Source organism: Mus musculus, chromosome 7 (assembly GCF_000001635.26).
Source record: "Mus musculus strain C57BL/6J chromosome 7, GRCm38.p6 C57BL/6J".
Lineage (NCBI taxonomy): Eukaryota > Metazoa > Chordata > Mammalia > Rodentia > Muridae > Mus > Mus musculus.
Window position 1 is genome coordinate 25,668,370 of NC_000073.6, and position 18,506 is coordinate 25,686,875.

Sequence of the window (18,506 nt, forward strand, 5' to 3'; positions counted from 1 at the left end):
CCGAGTCTTCGGGCCTCTGGGCACTCCTGCACACACGGAGACAAAGCTAGAGCAGGGGTGGGCACATTCTGCATCAGGATGCAATAAGTATGCCCCTGGCCCTCTTCACCACCACAGCCACCCCAGACTAGATTTCTCTGTATCCCTGGCTATCCTGGAATTCCCTTTGTAGACCAGGCTAGCCTCAAACTCAGAGATGCACCTGCCTCTGCCCCCCAAGTACTCGGAGTGCTGGCTTCACATTGTTAGGTTGGGTCAGTCTCCTTAAATTGTTAAGGCTGACCCTCTACCCACAGTACTAGGGATGAAAGCAAGGACCTAGGTCCTACCTGTTCTACCACTAAGTTCACCCCCAGCCCCAGGGCCAGCTTGAACTTGAATCCTTTTCTCAACTTGTATCCTCTTCTCTCAGCCGCCTGAGCCAGAATATGCATGGCTCCCAGTCCTTCTCTCCCACCGGTTTTCCTTTCTGTTGATGATGGACTACTGAATAGTTAGTCCCTCCATCTGCTGTGGGATGAGCTCAGAGGCAGGCTACGAGGCACGCAAGCTCCGCCCGAGGTAAACCTTGTCCCATTTTGCAGATGAGACAAGTCCATGAAGTCATTTGGTCTAGGGTCACAAAGCTACCAGATCAAGTCTCTATTTCTACTGTGATGACATCCCACCTCAAGCTCTGAGGTCTAAGGCCAGCCACAGCCAGCTAACCTAGCTCTCAGATATTCCTACCTGTGTGCCCTTGACACACCCAAACACAGACAGACTCCGGTTTGGCTTCAGGGTATCTTTAATTTCTCACATTGCTTCCTTCTGGGTAGGGGTGGCCAGGAAAAAGAGGGGGCCTCCAGCTGACTCGTTTCTGGGCGATGTGGTCCTCTCCGTCACCACTGTGTACACCAAGATCATCCATTCTGCTCAGGGGTTTGATGGTCCTCTGGCCTCTGCATTCACAGTGGGGGCTGAAGGGCAACTAGGGCGGGTCTCGGGAGGCAAGGTAGGCAGCCAAGGTCACCAGGGCAGCTGCATATGTGCACAGGCCCAGCCCCACGGCAAGGACCCCCAGCAGGAAAGCTCGGCGGGAGGCAGCCCCTGCCCCTTGGACGTCCCCCTTGGCCCAAGCCTTGTTGGTCTGTAGAGGCAGTGGGCAGTGGTAACCAAAGTGCCCACCTCACCCTCCGTCCTGCTTCCTGTGGCTCTCCCCCTCCCTGCCCCCACCTAGTATGACTAATCCATTTGTATTCCCAAACCAGGGTTAGGGCAACGTAGTTGCTGGGTATTTAATGAAAGAATGTATTACATAGGTGGTAGAGTGCACCTTTAATCCCAGCACTGGGAGGCAGAGGCAAGCAGAACTCTTCTGTGCTTAAGGCCAGCCTGGTCTACAGGGTGAGTTCCAGGACAGCCAAGGCTACACAAAGAAACCCTGGCCGGGGGGAGGGGGGCGGTGTTCCAGGTGCCACTATGGAATGCCGCGTTTTAACTCAGTTGATTTACACAATAAACCCAAGAGAGGGATCGCTCCCATTTACTGAGGAGGGAAACCTGTGGGGAATTCACTAGCTTCCATAGGAAGGAGAACGCGAGGATGATTCTAAGTCCTTCACCGCCACTCTGGAATCTTGAAATGTCTTGGTTTTCCCCCATTTTCCTTCTTTTGTTTTTATTTTTGTGTTTGGTTGTTTTGACACAAAGTCTCAGGTAACCCAGGCTGTCCTGAGGTCCCCTTTGTAGCCAAAGATAACCTTGAGTTCAGATCACCCTGCCTTCGTCTCTTACATGTTGATCATCAAAACCAGCACTTCATGAGTGCCGGGTTGAGTGCTCTGCCAACTGAGCTGCATCCTCGGCCCTGTTCTTTTGTGGTTTTGGTTCTTTGGAGACAAGATCCTAGTTTGTAGCCGGGTTGACCTTGAAACTTCTCAGCCCTCCAAATACTGGGATTACAGGCAGTCACCACCACATCTGGTCACACCTGTGTGTATCTGTGTGGAGTTCTCTCTAGCCCACCCCCACTGCCTTAAGCATAGCATGGCTCCTCACATGCCTTTTTTTTTTTTTTTTTTTTTTTTTTTTTTGTCTTAAGCCAGCACCCTCCCAGTCCCAAACACAGACTAACCTTGTGGGCCAGACAGAAGGCAGCGATGCCCACAGGCCAAAAACAACACAGCACAGAGAATACCGCCAGGCCGAGGTGGTCATGGGGAAGAAGTGGAGAGAGCCGGTCGCCCCCATCATCATCTGAGTCACTGTCACTGGATAATGTGTCCTGCAGATAGGAGAGAGCACAGGTGGTGGTCCTCACCCACCTCCCCATCGCCCCCGTAGACCAGTGCTTCCCTGGGGCCTTCCCAGAGACTTTTCTGTCCCCTAGATCCCTTGAAGGGGCGACAGTGGCCTGACTGAGGGTCTCCAGAGAGACCCACCCCCAGGTGAGTTCATTCTCAAGGGTCCAACTATGGGAAGATTGCTCATAATCCCTGAGTGAAGACATCTGCAGTGGGGGCAGGCTTTGCCTTGGGATGAGAACCTGTAAAGAGTTAAAAGTGCTCCCGTGGTCTGAATTGTTAGGACAAACCTGCCTGCCAAAAATGGTTTTAAAGGCAAGTGTGTTTCTAATCCCAGCATTCGGGATGTAGAGGCAGGAAGATGAGGAGGCTTGCCTGGGTTACATGAGACCTGTCTGGAGAAAAAAAATAATCTATCACTGATGTCTCCAGGCAGCTCTGTCAGGAGCAAAAGCTCTGTCAGGAGCAAACCAGATCCTCTCTGGATCCTCTAGACCTTCATGCTAGGTCTCCAAAGAACTGATCTTTTAAAGTATTTTTTTCAAACAAAATGACCAGATACACAGTCAAATACACTAGACACAAGTGTCAAACAGGACTCAGAGGTGCAATACAGAGCAGTCAGAGGCAGTAACACGATGCTTACTACCCGAAGCAGGCTGTTCTCAACCCCGCGGATGGACTCGTTTTGATTGTAAACATGGTCTTTCTTTGTAGCCCCCGGCTGTTCTTTAAGGCTCTGTGCAGCGTAGTCCAGCTGTCTGAAACCATTCCCCTGCTTCAGCTTCCTGGGTGTCAGGATTATGGGCACATACTAAGCCTGGTTCCTAAAGACAAAATCTCTACTATGTAGTCCTGGCTGTTCTAGAACTCATTATGTAGACTGGGCTGGCCTTAAACTCAACAGAGATCTGCCTACCTCTCTTGGAGTTCTGGGATTAGAGGTATGCGCCAAAACCTTTGCTTCAAATACTCTTTTGATGTAACTCAGATGTTTCTCCCCTTGAATCTGGGCAGGTTTCCAAATCACTTGACAGAATATGATAAAGTCACTTTACAAGGTTTTTAAAGAAAAGGTGACAAAAAGTCTGGTCCAGAGGACTGAAATTACAAGTCCTGCCAGGACTATAGTGAGTTCCAAGTCAGCCTGGGCAATTCAACAAGACCCTGCCTAAAGTAAAACGGGAAAACCAGGGTGCTGGCACCTGCCTCTTAGCCCAACTCTCGGGAGGTGGAAGCAGGAGGGACAGAAGTTCATGGTCATCTTCAATTACATGATGAGTTTGAGGCTAGCCTGGGCTACATGAAACCATCTCACAAAAGAGACAAACCAGGTGGAGTGGCATAGGCCTGTATTTCCAGCTACTTGGGGCTTGGGAAAAAAGATGAGTGTGAGCTGAGAAGTTCAGGCTGGCATGAATATCAGACACCGTGTCAAAAGAAGATAAATGTCAAAATGTAAAAATGATGTTTCACAATATGAGGAAGGAATATGACATAAAAATGACTTTACTACAGGCAGTGGTGGCACACACTTTTAATCACAGCACTCAGGAGGCAGAGGCAAGTGGGTCTCTTGAGTCCCAGGACAGCCTGATCTACACAGAAAAATCCCATCTCAAAAAAGAAAAGAAAAAAAAAAGAAAACAACTAAAAACTAATTTTATGATGGTTGTGTTGGCACAAACCTGTAACTCTAACATTCTTGGATGCTGGGATACAAGGATGAAGAATTTAAGGCCAGCCTGAGAGATACACAGACTCTGTCTCAGAAAGGGAGGAGCGGGGATTGAAGAGAGGGCTGAGTGCTTACTGCTCTGTAACTCCAGCTCCAGGGGATCTGAATAGTGGGTAATGTGTTACACACACACATTCATATTCTCTCTCGTTGGCTCCAAAGAACTGATAACAGGTTAAGGGAGCTGGCAGTGGATCCAGGTTGGATTCCCAGCACATGGTGCCTCACACCTCCCTGTTAATACCAACCCCAAGGCATCCAGCGCCCCCTTCTGGCCTCCACAGATAACCACATGAGTATAATGCACAGATAACGCAAGCAAAACACCCATACACATAAAATAAAACGTTTTAAACTAACAAAAATCTGAAAAGAATATTCAAAAGCAGTGTGAGGGGAAGCAGAGAGACAGGTCAGCAGGTAAAGCCATTGGCCACTGAGCCTAATGACGGCTCCAGAATGCTGTCCTCTGACCTGCATGTGTGCGCTGGTCTCACTCCAAACGGAGCATGCACACACAAATAAATGTTAGGGTTTGGGGTTTTTTTTTTTTTTGTTTTGTTTTGTTTTTTAAGATTTTTAACTTGAAAAACTGGGTCAACAGAAGCCAGGTGTTTATGGGTTCTGGAAAAAGGAAAACAGCAAACAAAGATTTAAGGAACAAATTAAAGTCTGAAGAAAAAGAAAAAGTTGCCGGGTGGTGGTGGCGCACGCCTTTAATCCCAGCACTTGGGAGGCAGAGGCAGGCAGATTTCTGCATTTGAGGCCAGCCTGGTCTACAGAGTGAGTTCCAGGACAGCCGAGGGCTACACAGAGGAACCCTGTCTCGAAAAACCAAAAAAGAAAAAGTTGCACTTGAGAGACAGGAGGGAGTGAATCTCTGAGTTCAAGGCTGGCCTGGTCTACATAGTGAGCCCCAGGTCAGCCATGGCTTCACAGAGAGCGACTCATGAGACTCCCAGCCAGCCCTGAACAGTCAAGAGAGACCCCAGACCTAGGCAGATACCTCCACCATCAGCCTGATGCTCCTACCTCAAAGTCAGGGGTCTCAGGCTCCCCCAGGCCAGCACTCACTGAAGGAAGAGGTGGGAGAAGAAGCTGCCAGCCTCTGGGGGACTCTGCAAAGGCAGTTTCTGGGAAGGGGGTTCCCAGCTCTGGCTTCTCAGACCTGGGAGCCAGGAGGTCACAGGTTATGCTTGGCAGTAAGGGTTGCTGGAGTTCCTGTATGCTGGAGTTGTCCATGGTTGTGGAGGCTGTGGTAGAGGGCCCTGGAGACAGAAGGAAGCAAATGCAAATTTCAAAAGTCTTGCCTTCATCCATCACCCTATGCCTATGGGCTCTGGACAGATGAGAGAGCTCAAAACACCTTCTCTTCACTTTACAGATAGAAAAACAGATTTTGAGAATAGAAAGGAGGTTGCCTAGTTCATACACTATTCTGGGCCCCAGGTGATCAATTCTGGGATTAGATAGATAGATAGAGATGTGTGTGTGTGTGTATATACATATACACACATAAAGGTATTTAGGGCTGGAGAAATGTCATTTAAGAGCACTGGCTACTCTTCCAGAGGGCTCAGGTTCAATTCCTAACACCCACATGGTAGCTCACAACTGTCCAGTTCCAGGGATCCAACACCCTCACACAGACATACATGCAGGCAAAACACCAATGCACATAAAATAAAAATAAATCATTTTTAAAAAGTATGTACCACTGGGCAGTTGTGGCATGCACCTTTAATCCTAGCACTTAGGAGGCAGAGGAACGCGAGTCTCTGTAAGCTCAGAACAGCCTGGTCTACAAGGCAAGTTCTAGGACAGCCAAGGACATACAGAGAAATCCTGTCTCGAGAAACCAAAAAATATGTAGTAAAAATACCTGTTGCACAATCATTGTAAACCACGTCTTACACACGTTTGTCCCATGAGTCCTCTACACACACACACACACACACACTTCCATCTCCAGGTTCACAGGTCCGCAGCCTTCCCCCTATAATGCACACATCCATCCCTCATCCCCAGTCACATATGAGCTCCACCCTAGTTCACACACCCCTAGCCCTCACTCACACTCAGTTCCCAGGGCCACTGTCACCCATCCCTTTTGAAGGTAAACCCACCCACACCCTGGCTCTGCCAAAGGTCTCCTTAAGCACATGCTGCAAAATTACAGCGACTCCCCTCAAAAACATGTCTGAGGCCGGCAGCGTTCTTACGTATCCTGTGTATCCCTGAGCCACCTTGCAGTCCTCACCGTTGTTGCATCTGAAACCGCAAACACCCTCACCATGCAGAAATCGCCACTGCTACGTTTCTCAGGTCTCATCCCTTCCATTGCACACCTGTCCAGCTCAACCGGTGTCGCACCTTGCCCCACACATCTCCCCACTGGCCGGCCTGTCGCCTTAGCTCTTCAGCATATGTACTGTTCACACTCAGCCAGAAAGATCCTTCTCATTCTATGATTCCCCCGCCCCAGGTCATTCCAAATCTAGCGCAGGTCCCCCGCCAAAGGTTCGCCTCCATCCTTTTCTCGCCCCCGCAACACCAGGACCCTGGGGGAGGAGCAATGTCCCCATCTATTCTCACCGCCCACGGTCAAGCGCCGGACATGGTTGGGTCTTGCAGGGCACCCACCTTGCCCTGCCGCCCAGAGATGGGCAAACCTGAACCCAGAGATCGGGCGTCCGGGCTACCCCGTACAGGGTCTGAATGCTGCTGAGCTGCGCTTGGGTCTCTGCGCCCCAGCCCCGCAGCGAGCTGGGGAGGAGAGAGGCGGGGCAATAGCTCCAGACTCCGCCCCTCCGCAGCGACCCGGGAGGGGGCCTCCGATTCTGGGGGTCCCAGAGCCAGCAGCTTCTCCCTTAAAGAGGCTGAAACCTGATGGTTGGAACATGGCTGGACCCCACATTACTCACCCAAAATGATGGCTCAACAATAATAATAACATCGACTACAGCTTTGTGCCTTATTCTAAGAGGTGCTTTAAATATACACAGCCACAGAACAATTCTAAGTAGCATGGTATATGGTCTTTTTTTACCCGGCAGCAAAGAGGCACAGAGAGGTGAAGTAACTGGTCTGAGAACACAGCTTGTTCAATGAGTGCGGATGCTACCCCTTGCCGGGTCCTGGTTGCATTCCCTTTAATTTGCAGATGAGGAAACTGAGGCCAGGACACTGGCTCCTGTGTTGACATAAACAAATGGGACCAGTGCCAACAGACTGTAACCCACAGCAGAATCCCCAGGGGGAGGGAAGAAGCTGAGGTAGGAAGGTTGAGCGAAGCTTCCAAGGACAGAGGCCGAGGAATGGTCTAGGATGGGATGCTATAAGCATCCTTCAGTGACGTTGGTGGTTGGTGGTGTCCAGGGTTGGGCTCTCTGCATACAGCTCCTTTGCAGGCATTCCAAGGCACTCGATGTGTGAACTTTGGACCATAGATAGTGTCATCTCTCTCTAAACCGAATTCCTTCATCTGGAAACTCGGGACATATGCCCATCCTCCTAGATGTGATAACAATTAAACATTTTTTTATGCCGAGTGTGGTGGCACACGCCTTTAATCCCAGCACTCGGGAGGCAGAGGCAGGCGGATTTCTGAGTTTGAGGCCAGCCTGGTCTACAAAGTGAGTTCCAGGACAGCCAGGGCTACACAGAGAAACCCTGTCTCCAAAAACAAAAACAAAAAAATTTTTATATTACATTTATTTCTTTTGTGTGGTGCACACATGCTATGTAGAGCAAGCATGTGTAGAAGTCAGTGGATGAATTGTAGGAGTTGGTTCTTTTCTTCCACCAGATATGTTCCTGGGATCCAACATAGATTATCAGGATTAGCAGCAAGCCCCCCTTTCCTCTGAGTCATTTCCACAGCCCGACATATGGATTTTAACTTAGATGTGACAACAAATGCCCACACATTTACCCAAAGTCTGGCAAAGTAAGCGCAGTGAACACATGTAATGTGTTTATCAATTTTATGATTTATAATACGTGTCCGTTCAACTGAAGAACGCTCCTGGCCCTCCAAGACATCCCCTCCTTCAGGAAGCCCACCCAGTTTGCACTGCCTCCCTTTCCTGCCGCCCTCCATCTGGCTAGACAGGAGGATTCCCGATGTGAGGCCGTGGAGTTCCCTAGCTCTAGGGTGCCAGGGAACTTTGCCAAGAGTCCAAACACTCAAGCTGGCACCGGCCCCACTCCCGGAGAGAGCAGATGGCGTCTGGGAGCATGCTTGGCTCAGTCTGAGTGTCTGGCACAGAGACCCACGGGAGGGATAACGCCAGGGGCAAGGGCCAGGATGGTTTTCACCAGAAGGTATTTACTAGCTCCTTCCTCTTGCTCTATTTGTCTTTTACGCCACGTTAAAAAACTGCTACCCGCTTCCGTTTGCATGCCGCTCCTGCCTGCTCCCATCAACACCAGCTCCACTGGGGCTGGGATTTAGTCTCTTTTGTTCAGGGATGTGCCTCGGGCCTGAAAAAAAAGTGCATGGCACAAAGAAGGCCCTCCTTTCGGACTCACGGATGAGGGTATGAACTCCTAACTAGCCTCATTTTTCCATCAGACCACTGAGCTCAGTAACACCCATCATCCTTACCCTCCTAGTGAATTCCTGTCAAGTTTGAACTATGGCCTCCATAGTTAGCCTTGTGGAGTCTCCCCAGCCCACCTCTCCCAGCAGGCCTGGAGTCTTATTTTTTTATTTTGTGACAGGCCTAGAATGTCAAGGGGGGTGCGTGGCTAGAGAATGAGAATCCAGGACTTCCTGCATGCTAATAGGCAACTGCATCTGCACGTTAGTCACTTCCTCAACACCTCACTGGGGAATTCTAGGCAGAGGCTCTACCACTGAGCCACACCCCCAGCCCCTCACTCTGTAGTCTATGTCCCATAACATGATGCCCAAAAATACAGTATCACACCTATGCTTTTCCTGATATATCATTCAGATCCAATCATAACAATTATGAGCCGGGCGTGGTGGCGCGCGCCTTTAATCCCAGCACTAGGGAGGCAGAGGCAGGCGGATTTCTGAGTTCAAGGCCAGCCTGGTCTACAGAGTGAGTTCCAGGACAGCCAGAACTATACAGAGAAACCCTGTCTCGAAAAAACCAAAAAAAAAAAAAAAAAAAAAAAAAAAAACAAACAAACAAAAAAAAACAATTATGAGTGCTTACCTAGCAGAAACTGGGTTCAATTCCAAGCATTGCACCAAAACAGGTATGGTGTGCATACTTGTAAGTCCAACAGCCTTCAGGAGGTGGAGGCAGGAGGATCAGGTCAAGATCGTCCTCTGCTATATAGCAAGTTGGAGGCCAGCCTGGGAGACAAAAAGTCAAACAGAGCTGGGGATATAGCTGTCCCTAAATAATGGAGCCCTGGCCCAGGATGTCCAAGGTCCAGGGTTCAATCCCTAGCACCAGAAGAAAAAGAAAAGAAAATAGGAAGACAAAAACCCAAAATAAGCCACTTTCAATAACAATGAATAAAATCTCAGTGTGGGTGGCTCACTGAAACTGCGTCTCTGGACCTAAAACAGCTGAGCTGCAGGCTCTCCTCTTCCTAGCAGTTGTTTACACCTTTCATAACTTTGGAGGACTTTGTGAATCCTATAATTTTTTAGGACTTTCCTGACCTGAGCCTTGTAAGTCTCTTTTACTTTTTAAGCCTTACGTGCTGTATGAGTTACCTTTCTATTGCTGTGATAAAACACTGTGACCAAGATAAGTAAGTGATAAAAGAAAGAGTTTTATTGGGCTTTTAATTCCCGAGGGCTCCTCTGATGGCACAGTGAAGGGCTAGCAGCAGGTGCCTGGAGCAGCCGCTGAGAATCCACATGTTCAACCACAGGCAGGAAACAGAGAACATTAACTCAAAATGGCATGCCCCTGTGAAACGCTAAAGCCCCCAGTGACATCCTTCCTTCAGCAAGGCCATACTTCTTAATCCTTCCCAAACAGCTACCACCTGGGGAGCAAGTATTCTAATGCTTGAGAGAAAGAGACCACAACATGTATTTTCTTTACTTCTTGATTTAAAGATTTTTTTAGGTAGGGGTGGTGGTACATGCTCTTAATCCCAGCACTCTGGAGGCAGAGGCAGGCAGATCTTTGAATTTGGGGCCAGTCTGGTCTACGTAGTGAGTTTCGGGACAGCCACGGCTTCATAAAGAAACTGTCTCCAAACCAAAACCAAAAACCTGTTTTTTAGTTTTATTGTGTGTGTGTGTGTGTGTGTGTGTGTGTGTGTGTGTGTGTGTGTCTGAGTGTATGCCACAGAGATAGTTTTGTGCTAGCTCTTCTGGGTCTGGAGTTATAGTTAGTTGTAAGCCACAGGACATGGATGCTGCAAAGTGACCTCAGGTCCTCTGGAAGAGAAGCAAACATCTTAACAACCAAGCTCCCTCTCCAGCGTACTTCCTGATTCCTAGGGGTTCTTTGTCCTCCCTGGAATGTTTCCATGAGGAGTGAGCAGGTACACAGCCTATCCATAACCTGTGCCTTGTTTTCTTTGGGCATCAGGTATATTCGGTTTATGAAATCCACCGAGACGTTCGCTTACTGTGTGTGCACTTTTCTGTACCTAATACTTACAAAGTGATGTTCTTGAAGAAGGTGGTTCAGATCCTTCTGTTCCTAAAATGAGTCAGTGGCAGAAGAAAGCAAGGTGTGAAGCCCTATTCCAGCTGCCATGGAGAACACCATGGCAACCACGTGGTTCTAGACTCCCATTTCCAGTGAATACCTGAATAAAGTGTGGGCTCTAGTTACACTGAATGCACTGTGACACTCCAAAGGAGGGAAATTCGGACACACACTTACAATGTGGATGAGCCTGCATGACAGAATTACTGAATTAAATAAGTCAATACAACAAATACTGTATGGCCTGGAGAAATGGCTCAGTTGGCAAGAGCATAGTGTGCTCTCGCATAGGTCTCAAGTTCCATTCTTACCGTGTGTCCTGGGTGGTCACTACTGCCTGCAATGCACTCTCCAGAACGCCAGATACTCTCCTGTAGCCTTGGCAGGCACTGCATGCACCTGGTGCTCAGATATACGTGAAAAACACCAGTGCAAACAACAGATGTTTAAAAAGCAAGCACACAAAAACAGTGGTGTTAGTGTTGGTAACACATATCCTGAAAATTGGAAGGAAAAAAAAGTGGATAGCTTCTAGGGACAACCTTGGAGGTTGGTGAGCTAGCTTCTGGCCTCTACATATGCACCATACAAACAACCACCCATACACCTGAACACACCACACACACACACACACACACACACACACACACACACACACCACACAGACGAGCTATCTTCTGGCCTCTACATATGCACCATACAAACAACCACCCATACACCTGAACACACCACACACACACACACACACACACACACGACTTAAGTTCTTGTTTTAGTTTTAGTTTGTTTGTTTAAGGGGGATTGGCCTGGAACTCACTTAATAGCCCAGGCTGGCTTTAAATTTGCAGCATTCCTCCTGCCTCAGTCTCTCATGAGCCACAATACTCATCATAAAATTTTTAAAATTTGTTTCCGACTTGGGAAAAAAATATATATATATAAAGGAGAGAGGCTTTCTTCCCTGACTTCCTGCCAAAGGGGCTTCTTCCTTCCTTTTGTAGGATTTATTTTTATTATTTGTGTATGCCACCTGTGCGCGGGGCAGGGGTTGAGGGTGGGAAGTGTCCTCTGGGACGCCAGAAGAGGGCAGAGTTGGAGCTGGAGTTACAGAATGCTGGGAACCGAACTCCAGTTCTCTGGAAGTGAGGCAAGCGCTCTTGTTGCACCATCTCTCCAGCCCCGTCTTCCTCATTTATCTTTACTCCAACCTGTTTGTTCAAAACCAGCTGCTAGAATGAACTTTGCAGTGACTCTGAGAAAGAACTTGGACTTCTCAGTCCTTGAGAAATCTGAGGAAGCTCTGAAAACTGAAGAGAAACCCACTTCCCAATTTCTCTAGTGTCAGAATATGGAGGTCCTTTTTTCCCCTCCAGCTACAACATAGAGATGACTACTATGGGAGTCCCTTTAGGTGCCCGTTTAGTGTCGGCTGGCTCCATTCTGGCTGTGATCCTGAACAGGAAAGGTGTTTTGTTTTGAGGAAGCAAAGAGCATCAATAGATTTGCTTATTGCGTGAAGAAGATATGGAGAGGAAACAGTTGGCGTTCTAACTTCCTCAACTGCTGATAGAGATAACCCGCCAGGCCTCCCACTCTGGGGCGTAAGGCGTCGCAGGAGCAAGACCTATGCAATTCTCGCAAAAAAGTCCCGAATGACCGCGTCCATCACGACTACGCCCCGCCCCCCAGAGGGCAGCTATAGCACCAATCATCAGCACGCAGGGCGGGCTCAGGGGAGGAACCTGCTGTTGCCCCAGCAACAGTCGGGGCACCCCAGGAGAGCGAGGCTGCGGATCTATCTACCTCAGATCTCCCTCCGCCTGGAAGGGCCCGGGAGGGGAGCGAGACTAGTCTCGACGGCGCCCGCAAAGAAGCCCGTGAACTACCATCCCCGAGGCAGCTTTCACTTCTAACGGTCAAGTACGCGGAGGTAGGAATGACGCATGCGCTACGCCTACGGGCAAGGGTAAAGCGGCCCTACACCCGAGACGAGACGCATGCGCCTTTTGAAGCTTGGCTGATCTGCCGCGAAGGGGCGGGGCCTTGCACATGTGGGCGGGGCCACAACCCTGGGGCGGGGCTTTCTAAGCGTCTGAGCCTTGGTTTATTTATTGGTGCAGGTTCCCACACCTCTGGGAGACTTCCCCATTTTTCTTGGGCTTTTCTGGGGACGTGGCTTGTATCTGTGATGAAGGCCACATTGTCAGTGGGTTGGTGGAACTAGCTTAGAATCACAGTGCTGTTCTTTATGTGATAGGCTTCAGTTTTCCCAGCTGTCAGATGGAAATAATACAGTTACCTCACAGGGTTGTGATTGAATTTTTCCTTTCCTAGAGCCATGGCTGAAGTGCACGTGATCGGGCAGATCATAGGGGCCACCGGTTTCTCGGAAAGCAGCCTCTTTTGCAAGTGGGGCATCCACACAGGTATCCTCCTCACACCTTGTTCATCTCCCAAACAATACCCAGCTCCCTCCCCTAGCCTAAGTCTCCATGTTCCTTCCTCGATTCTCCAATGAACTCATACTGTTTGCTTCTCTTTATCCTTGTCTTTCATGTTATCTCACCATCGGAAAACATAGCCCCTAAGCATATGGGGCTGTGACATAGAAAACACGCGCGCACACACACACACACACACACACACACACACACACACTTCCTGTCCTCAGGCCAGTAGACAAACTAGGTGTGCTTATGCATATCTGTAATTCCAGCACCTAGGAAGCCTTCTATTACAAGTTTGGGGCCCTGTCTCAAAGAAAAGAGCACAAAATATATACAAGATTATTGTAAGTTCTAGGGAAAAAAAGAAAGTGATGTGCTGGGGGCTGATTTGGGATGTGGAGGTCTGAGATCAGAGAAAGCCTTTCTGTGCAAGTGGCACTTGAATTGGGGGGCAGGAGGAAAACAGCCGGAAATGGGCACCCAGTAGCAGACGTTTCAGGGCAAAAGGAACAGCCGCTGCCAAGGCCTTGAGGCAAGGGAACAGGATGGGACCAGTGAGGCTTGAGGGTGGGGAGCGGCAGTGGCAGATGAGTGACAGGATCCAGGTCACACATGGGCCTTCGTGGCAACAGTGAGGAGTCTGAAAGCTTCGTGTGTGTGTGTGTGTGTGTGTGTGTGTGTGTGTGTGTGTGTGTGTGTGTTGGGAGGGGGCAGTTAGAATCCCAGAGAGCAGATAAGGTGAAGGCATTGCCCAGAGCGTTTAGCAGAGCATCTGGGGTGTAGTGCTCAGTATGTGGGCACTGCTTCTCCTTGCTCCTCACTGGGGTTGTGATGTGCTCGCAGATGGTGCCCAGTCTCTTCTTGGTCTTTGACGGAGGCTTCTGAATGTGGGGTGCATAGAGGAAGGAAAATGCTGGGGATCTCGTCACCCGGGGAGCGTAGGTCATCCTTAGCTACGACAGAGGTTTGAGGCTAGCCTTGGCTATATGAGACCTTGTCTTAAGAAAGGAGGCTCTCTGTTGGTGCTGAGAGTGCAGCTCATCAGCAGAGCATAGAGCGTGTGCCTCTGGATCACATCGCCAGCTGCAGTCATGAGGATTAACAAGTGAATAATATTTTAAAAATTCATAGTTCATCCTTGCTATGTGAGTCCTCTCATAACTTGTGAGATTGTGTTTTTTGTCGCTTGTTTTATAGACAGGGAAACAGAGAGAAGCTACTCTGCCAGGGTTGCATCAACTTGGGCTGGGGAGTGTAGACTGTTGCTAGAGAGCTCTTGCATATGTACTGCTCTAGGTTCCATCCCTAACACTGCAAAATACAGAACACATATATGAATCGTGCCAGGATTTCTACACGGGATTCTCTGTGTAGCCCTGGCAGCCCTGGGAACTCCTTCTGTAGACCAGGCTGGCTTTGAAGTCACAGAGATCAGCCTGCCTCTGCCTCCCCAGGGCTAAGACCAACTGTGTGCACCACCACTGCCTGGCTTTATTCTCTCTCACGTGCTCTTCAACCCCTCCAATTTTTCTTTAGAGACTGAGACCCACATTGTAGCCCATGCTGACCTGACACTCATCAGGCAGCCCAAGAAAGCCCCAAACAAACTCCCAAGTGCTGAGATTTCAGATGTACACTGCCAGTGCCAAGATCTGGATCCAGACACTTGGCTCTAGAGTCTACACTGTGTAACTCCCACTCCCAGATACCAGAGGGAACAAACTCATTGCCACGGCAGGTCCCCTTCTTGAAGGTTGCTATCCCCCAAACCCTGATGTCCTGGTTCTCATTACAGGGGCCGCATGGAAGCTCCTCTCAGGTGTACGAGAAGGCCAGACACAGGTAGACACACCCCAGATAGGGGACATGGCTTACTGGTCCCACCCCATTGACCTGCACTTCGCTACTAAAGGTCTCCAAGGTGGGTACAGGATGACAGGATGGGGAGGGGCAGTCAAACTAAGAGGAGCTGGGCTTGGAACACCATGGCTGTCTGCTCCCTGTACTTTGTGGGTCCCTTTTCTGGTACAGCCTCCCCTAGAGCAGTGCATTTGAGGCCTCACCCGAGCTATTCAGAACCCTAGGCCTGTGGAATGTGCCGGAGGTTGGGGTAGAGAAGATATCAGGAAGTGGGGGTCAAGTGGGAGGGGCCTTTGACTAACGGCCACTGAGGAGGCTGCATAGGGTAAAGAGAGATAGATAGGGAGGAGAGGGACAGGAAATGGGCCAGTTGCCGTTGCTCACACAGGCAGAGGTTCTGCTCAAAGGGGAAGTGAGTCTTCGAGGGAGGAGGAGGGTATCATGTCAGTGCAGCTTTTCTGGTTAAAACACAGCAGATTCTGGGAATGAGGACTGTTGACTGAGCCTACGTCTGTCCAGCTTGAGCAGGGACATCCCCAACTAAGAAGGACCCTCCAAGCCCTGTCATCAAGGGTTCCATTATAGGTAGAAGATAGACCTGTTTCCAAATGTGGCCAGCACAGAGGCCCTGGAAACACAGAAGTCATCTCTGATTGGTCCCATGGCCTTATAGGGCAGAGCAGTTAGAGTTCTGCTGTAAAGGGCCAAGAGAAGCTAACTAGGCCCAAGGACAAAGACAGAGGGTGGAGTCAGAGAGCTGGAGCCAGGTAGAAATGGGGAGGTGTGTCCTGGGTATTCGCTGTCTGTGGGTGAGAAGGACAGTGGGGGATGAGGCGGCAGGGACAGAATGTAAGGCCTCGCCTGCAAAGGCACTAAGACTGATTCTCGAAGGCTCTGGGGAGCCCAAGAAGAAATGGATGGATCAGATTCTCCTTCTGAACAATTGTACTAGTTTGTGAGGGTGATACGTTGGAAGTTTTCCTCAGTCCTGGCCTTAGCTGTCTTCCTCCCTGTTTGCTTCCTTCTTAGTCTCTCAGCTCACCAACAAACCCTGGCGGCTCTGAAACCCACTTTTGTTTCTCACCCCATCCCACCCAGCCTTCTCTGTCCATCTTCTCTTTCCGGGACCATTTTTTGTTTTTTGTTTTGTTTTGTTTTGTTTTGTTTTTCAAGACAGGGTTTCTCTGTATAGCCCTGGCTGTCCTGGAACTCACTCTATAGACCAGGCTGGCCTCAAACTCAGAAATCTGCCTGCCTCTGCCTCCCAAGTGCTGGGATAAAAGGCGTGTGCCACCACGCCCAGCCTTCTGGGACCATTCTTTCTTTCTGTCTTCACTGTGCTCTCAGGGTTGGATACTGGACTGGACCCTGGGAGGACCTAAATACAGCATGTTCTTCCTCTGTATGGAACCTGCCTGCAGGCCTCCTATCGCTCAAGAGAAAAGCCGGAGCCTTCTCTGGCGTCACAGGCCTATGGAATCTGGCTGTCACCTCTGTCCTTTGTTCCCCACGACTCCCCGTTCTAGCCTCATTGGCCCCACCAGGCTAGCTCCTACTTCGGAACTTTTGCACTGACTGGATCTGTCATTCCCCTAGGTGCCTAGAGAGCCCACTTCTTTAAGCATTTATGTTGCATCCTGGTTGGCTTGTTTGCTTTTTGAGATAGAGTCTCAGAACATAGTCCAGCCTAGCCTGGGGCCTCAGCAGCCCAAGTGTGTGCCAAAATGTCACCCTTCAGATATGTAGCCCTGGTTGTCCTAGAACTCATTGTGTAGCCCAGGCTAGCCTTGAACTTCTGGGGATCCTCTTGCCTCTACCTCCCAAGTGCTGGCATTCCAGCTGTACACTGCAGTGTTCAGCCCCAAATGTCACCTTCTTTAGGAAAGCTTCCTTCAGCTGCTCCCCAATTTTCCAAACTACATCTCCACCCCTCCCTTTCTGGCTGTTGTTTTTCCCCAGAGCGGTTATCACCATATGACATACCCTATAATTTACTTATTTACTATGTTGGTTGTCTAGGATGTCAGCTTCACGGGGCAGGAATTTTTGTCTGCTGTGTTCATTGCTGTGTCCCCAGCCTGGAGAACAGGGCCTGCCAGGGGAGGGCTTAGGGTTGGGGGGGGGGGGGGCTGGGCTGCATCTCCAAGCATTGGACTGTCAGGCTGGGACACTCAGCTGTGCATTGAGGCCACTAGAAACCTAACGAAGGGGAGAGATGGCTCCACTGGGGAAGAAAGGAAATCTGAGTCAGGTGCGTGAGAGCAAAGCAAGTCCATGAGGAGGAGGGCGGAAGGGGTCTAAGCTGAGGTGCTGACCTGGGGGCCTGGGAGAGTGAAGAGACCACAAAGGGAGGTCAGACGAGGCCAGACTTGACTTGAGAGGTTGGACTTTGTTCTGTGGCCCAGGGGAGTCATGGGAGGGTTTTGAGCAAGAGGGTAATGTGGATTGCTCTAGATTCCTGTGACTACTATGTGGAGTGAGTGGGAGATGAGAACCCAGAGAGGAAATTCAGGCAATAATCCAAGGTAAAAGTACTGTGCGAGGTCTCCAGTGGTTTCAATGCTGGGAACCCGGGAGCAGGGTTCTGCCCCTTTGTCCTTTTCTCTAACGCCTCTCCTCCCGCAGGTTGGCCTCGACTCCATCTCCAGGTGTGGTCCCAGGACAGCTTTGGCCGCTGCCAGCTTGCTGGCTATGGCTTTTGCCATGTGCCTAGCAGCCCAGGCACTCATCAGCTGGACTGCCCTACATGGAGGCCCCTGGGCAGTTGGAGGGAGCAGCTAGCACGGGCTTTCGTGGGTGGTGGGCCACAGCTGCTGCACGCAGATACCATCTACAGCGGGGCTGACCGCTACCGCCTGCACACGGCCGCGGGTGGCACAGTGCACCTTGGTATCGGCCTGCTGCTGCGCCACTTCGATCGCTATGGAGTGGAGTGTTGAGGGACTTCATTGCTACTAATCGCCATCATCCACTGAGCACATAATGGCACAGCAGTGAAGCAGGCACGTGGACTCTGGAGACTGTCAGTCCTGATCACCCCCAAGTCATGGCCCCTATGCCATGGACTGCAAGGCCAGGAACTCCCCTGTGGCCCATGCTCCACTGAACTACGGGGTAGAAAGGGCTGTGGGTTGGAGGGACATGAGCAGGGCCCACTGTTTGGACTGTCGGGGGCACTTAATAAAAGCGTGTATTTCTCATGGGTAAGGTGCCTCCTTGTATCCGCTAAAGCTCTCAGACGTCGGTCTCCTTATTTCACTCTCCTTGACACTCTCATCCGCAAAGTCTGCCCCTGCCTTTCGCTCTCCACCGCCTAGGTCCCCACTTCTAATACAGGACTCTGTTTTCTCACGAAGTCCCAATTTTTCCTTTGACCCTTCAACAACTCCCAAATCCACCGGGGCGCTTTGGTTGGTCACCGGCTTTAGTAGTGCTCCGCCGCCAGGAGGCAGCACCCTGGAGGTGGGGCGAGGCCGGGGTGCCCGCCCCCTCCCCGCAGGGCTGAAGGGACCCCCCTTGG

The 18,506-nt window shown here is 50.2% G+C and overlaps 2 protein-coding genes across 10 annotated transcripts; one reads left to right on the plus strand and one right to left on the minus strand.

Moving 5' to 3' along the window:
* Positions 1-769: 769 nt before the first annotated feature.
* On the minus strand, positions 770-11,254 carry Tmem91 (transmembrane protein 91). Of its 8 annotated transcripts, none has more exons than XM_006540068.4 (4): positions 10,629-11,254; positions 5,056-5,291; positions 2,117-2,266; positions 770-1,129 (listed from the first exon to the last, which is right to left on the minus strand). In XM_006540068.4, the coding sequence occupies exons 2-4, from the start codon at positions 5,263-5,265 to the stop codon at positions 971-973; spliced, it is 519 nt and encodes a 172-aa protein (XP_006540131.1). In that variant the 5' UTR covers positions 5,266-5,291; positions 10,629-11,254; the 3' UTR covers positions 770-970. The 8 variants fall into 8 exon arrangements, with proteins under 8 accessions (XP_006540131.1, XP_006540136.1, XP_030098536.1 ...); XM_006540073.4 differs by lacking the exon at positions 10,629-11,254 and adding an exon at positions 6,667-9,064 and having other exon boundaries at positions 770-941; XM_030242676.1 differs by lacking the exon at positions 10,629-11,254 and adding an exon at positions 6,619-9,064 and having other exon boundaries at positions 770-981.
* Positions 11,255-12,410: 1,156 nt separating this feature from the next.
* On the plus strand, positions 12,411-18,193 carry B9d2 (B9 protein domain 2). Of its 2 annotated transcripts, NM_001362154.1 has the most exons (4): positions 12,411-12,609; positions 13,014-13,105; positions 14,922-15,047; positions 17,612-18,193. In NM_001362154.1, the coding sequence occupies exons 2-4, from the start codon at positions 13,018-13,020 to the stop codon at positions 17,923-17,925; spliced, it is 528 nt and encodes a 175-aa protein (NP_001349083.1). In that variant the 5' UTR covers positions 12,411-12,609; positions 13,014-13,017; the 3' UTR covers positions 17,926-18,193. The 2 variants fall into 2 exon arrangements, with proteins under 2 accessions (NP_001349083.1, NP_742160.1); NM_172148.2 differs by lacking the exon at positions 12,411-12,609 and having other exon boundaries at positions 12,789-13,105.
* Positions 18,194-18,506: the final 313 nt, after the last annotated feature.

Bases quoted from the DNA above. Each gene is read 5' to 3' on its own strand.
- Tmem91 (XM_006540068.4), bottom strand. From the start codon at position 5,265: ATGGACAACTCCAGCATACAGGAACTCCAGCAACCCTTACTGCCAAGC. The intron at 2,267-5,055 runs GTAGGAGCATCA...TCCTATCTGCAG, and splicing joins CTGAGACCCCTGACTTTGAG to GACACATTATCCAGTGACAG. The intron at 1,130-2,116 runs GTTAGTCTGTGT...CTGCCTCTACAG, and splicing joins CCTTCTGTCTGGCCCACAAG to ACCAACAAGGCTTGGGCCAA.
- B9d2 (NM_001362154.1), top strand. From the start codon at position 13,018: ATGGCTGAAGTGCACGTGATCGGGCAGATCATAGGGGCCACCGGTTTC. The intron at 13,106-14,921 runs GTATCCTCCTCA...TTCTCATTACAG, and splicing joins CAAGTGGGGCATCCACACAG to GGGCCGCATGGAAGCTCCTC. The intron at 15,048-17,611 runs GTGGGTACAGGA...CTCCTCCCGCAG, and splicing joins CGCTACTAAAGGTCTCCAAG to GTTGGCCTCGACTCCATCTC.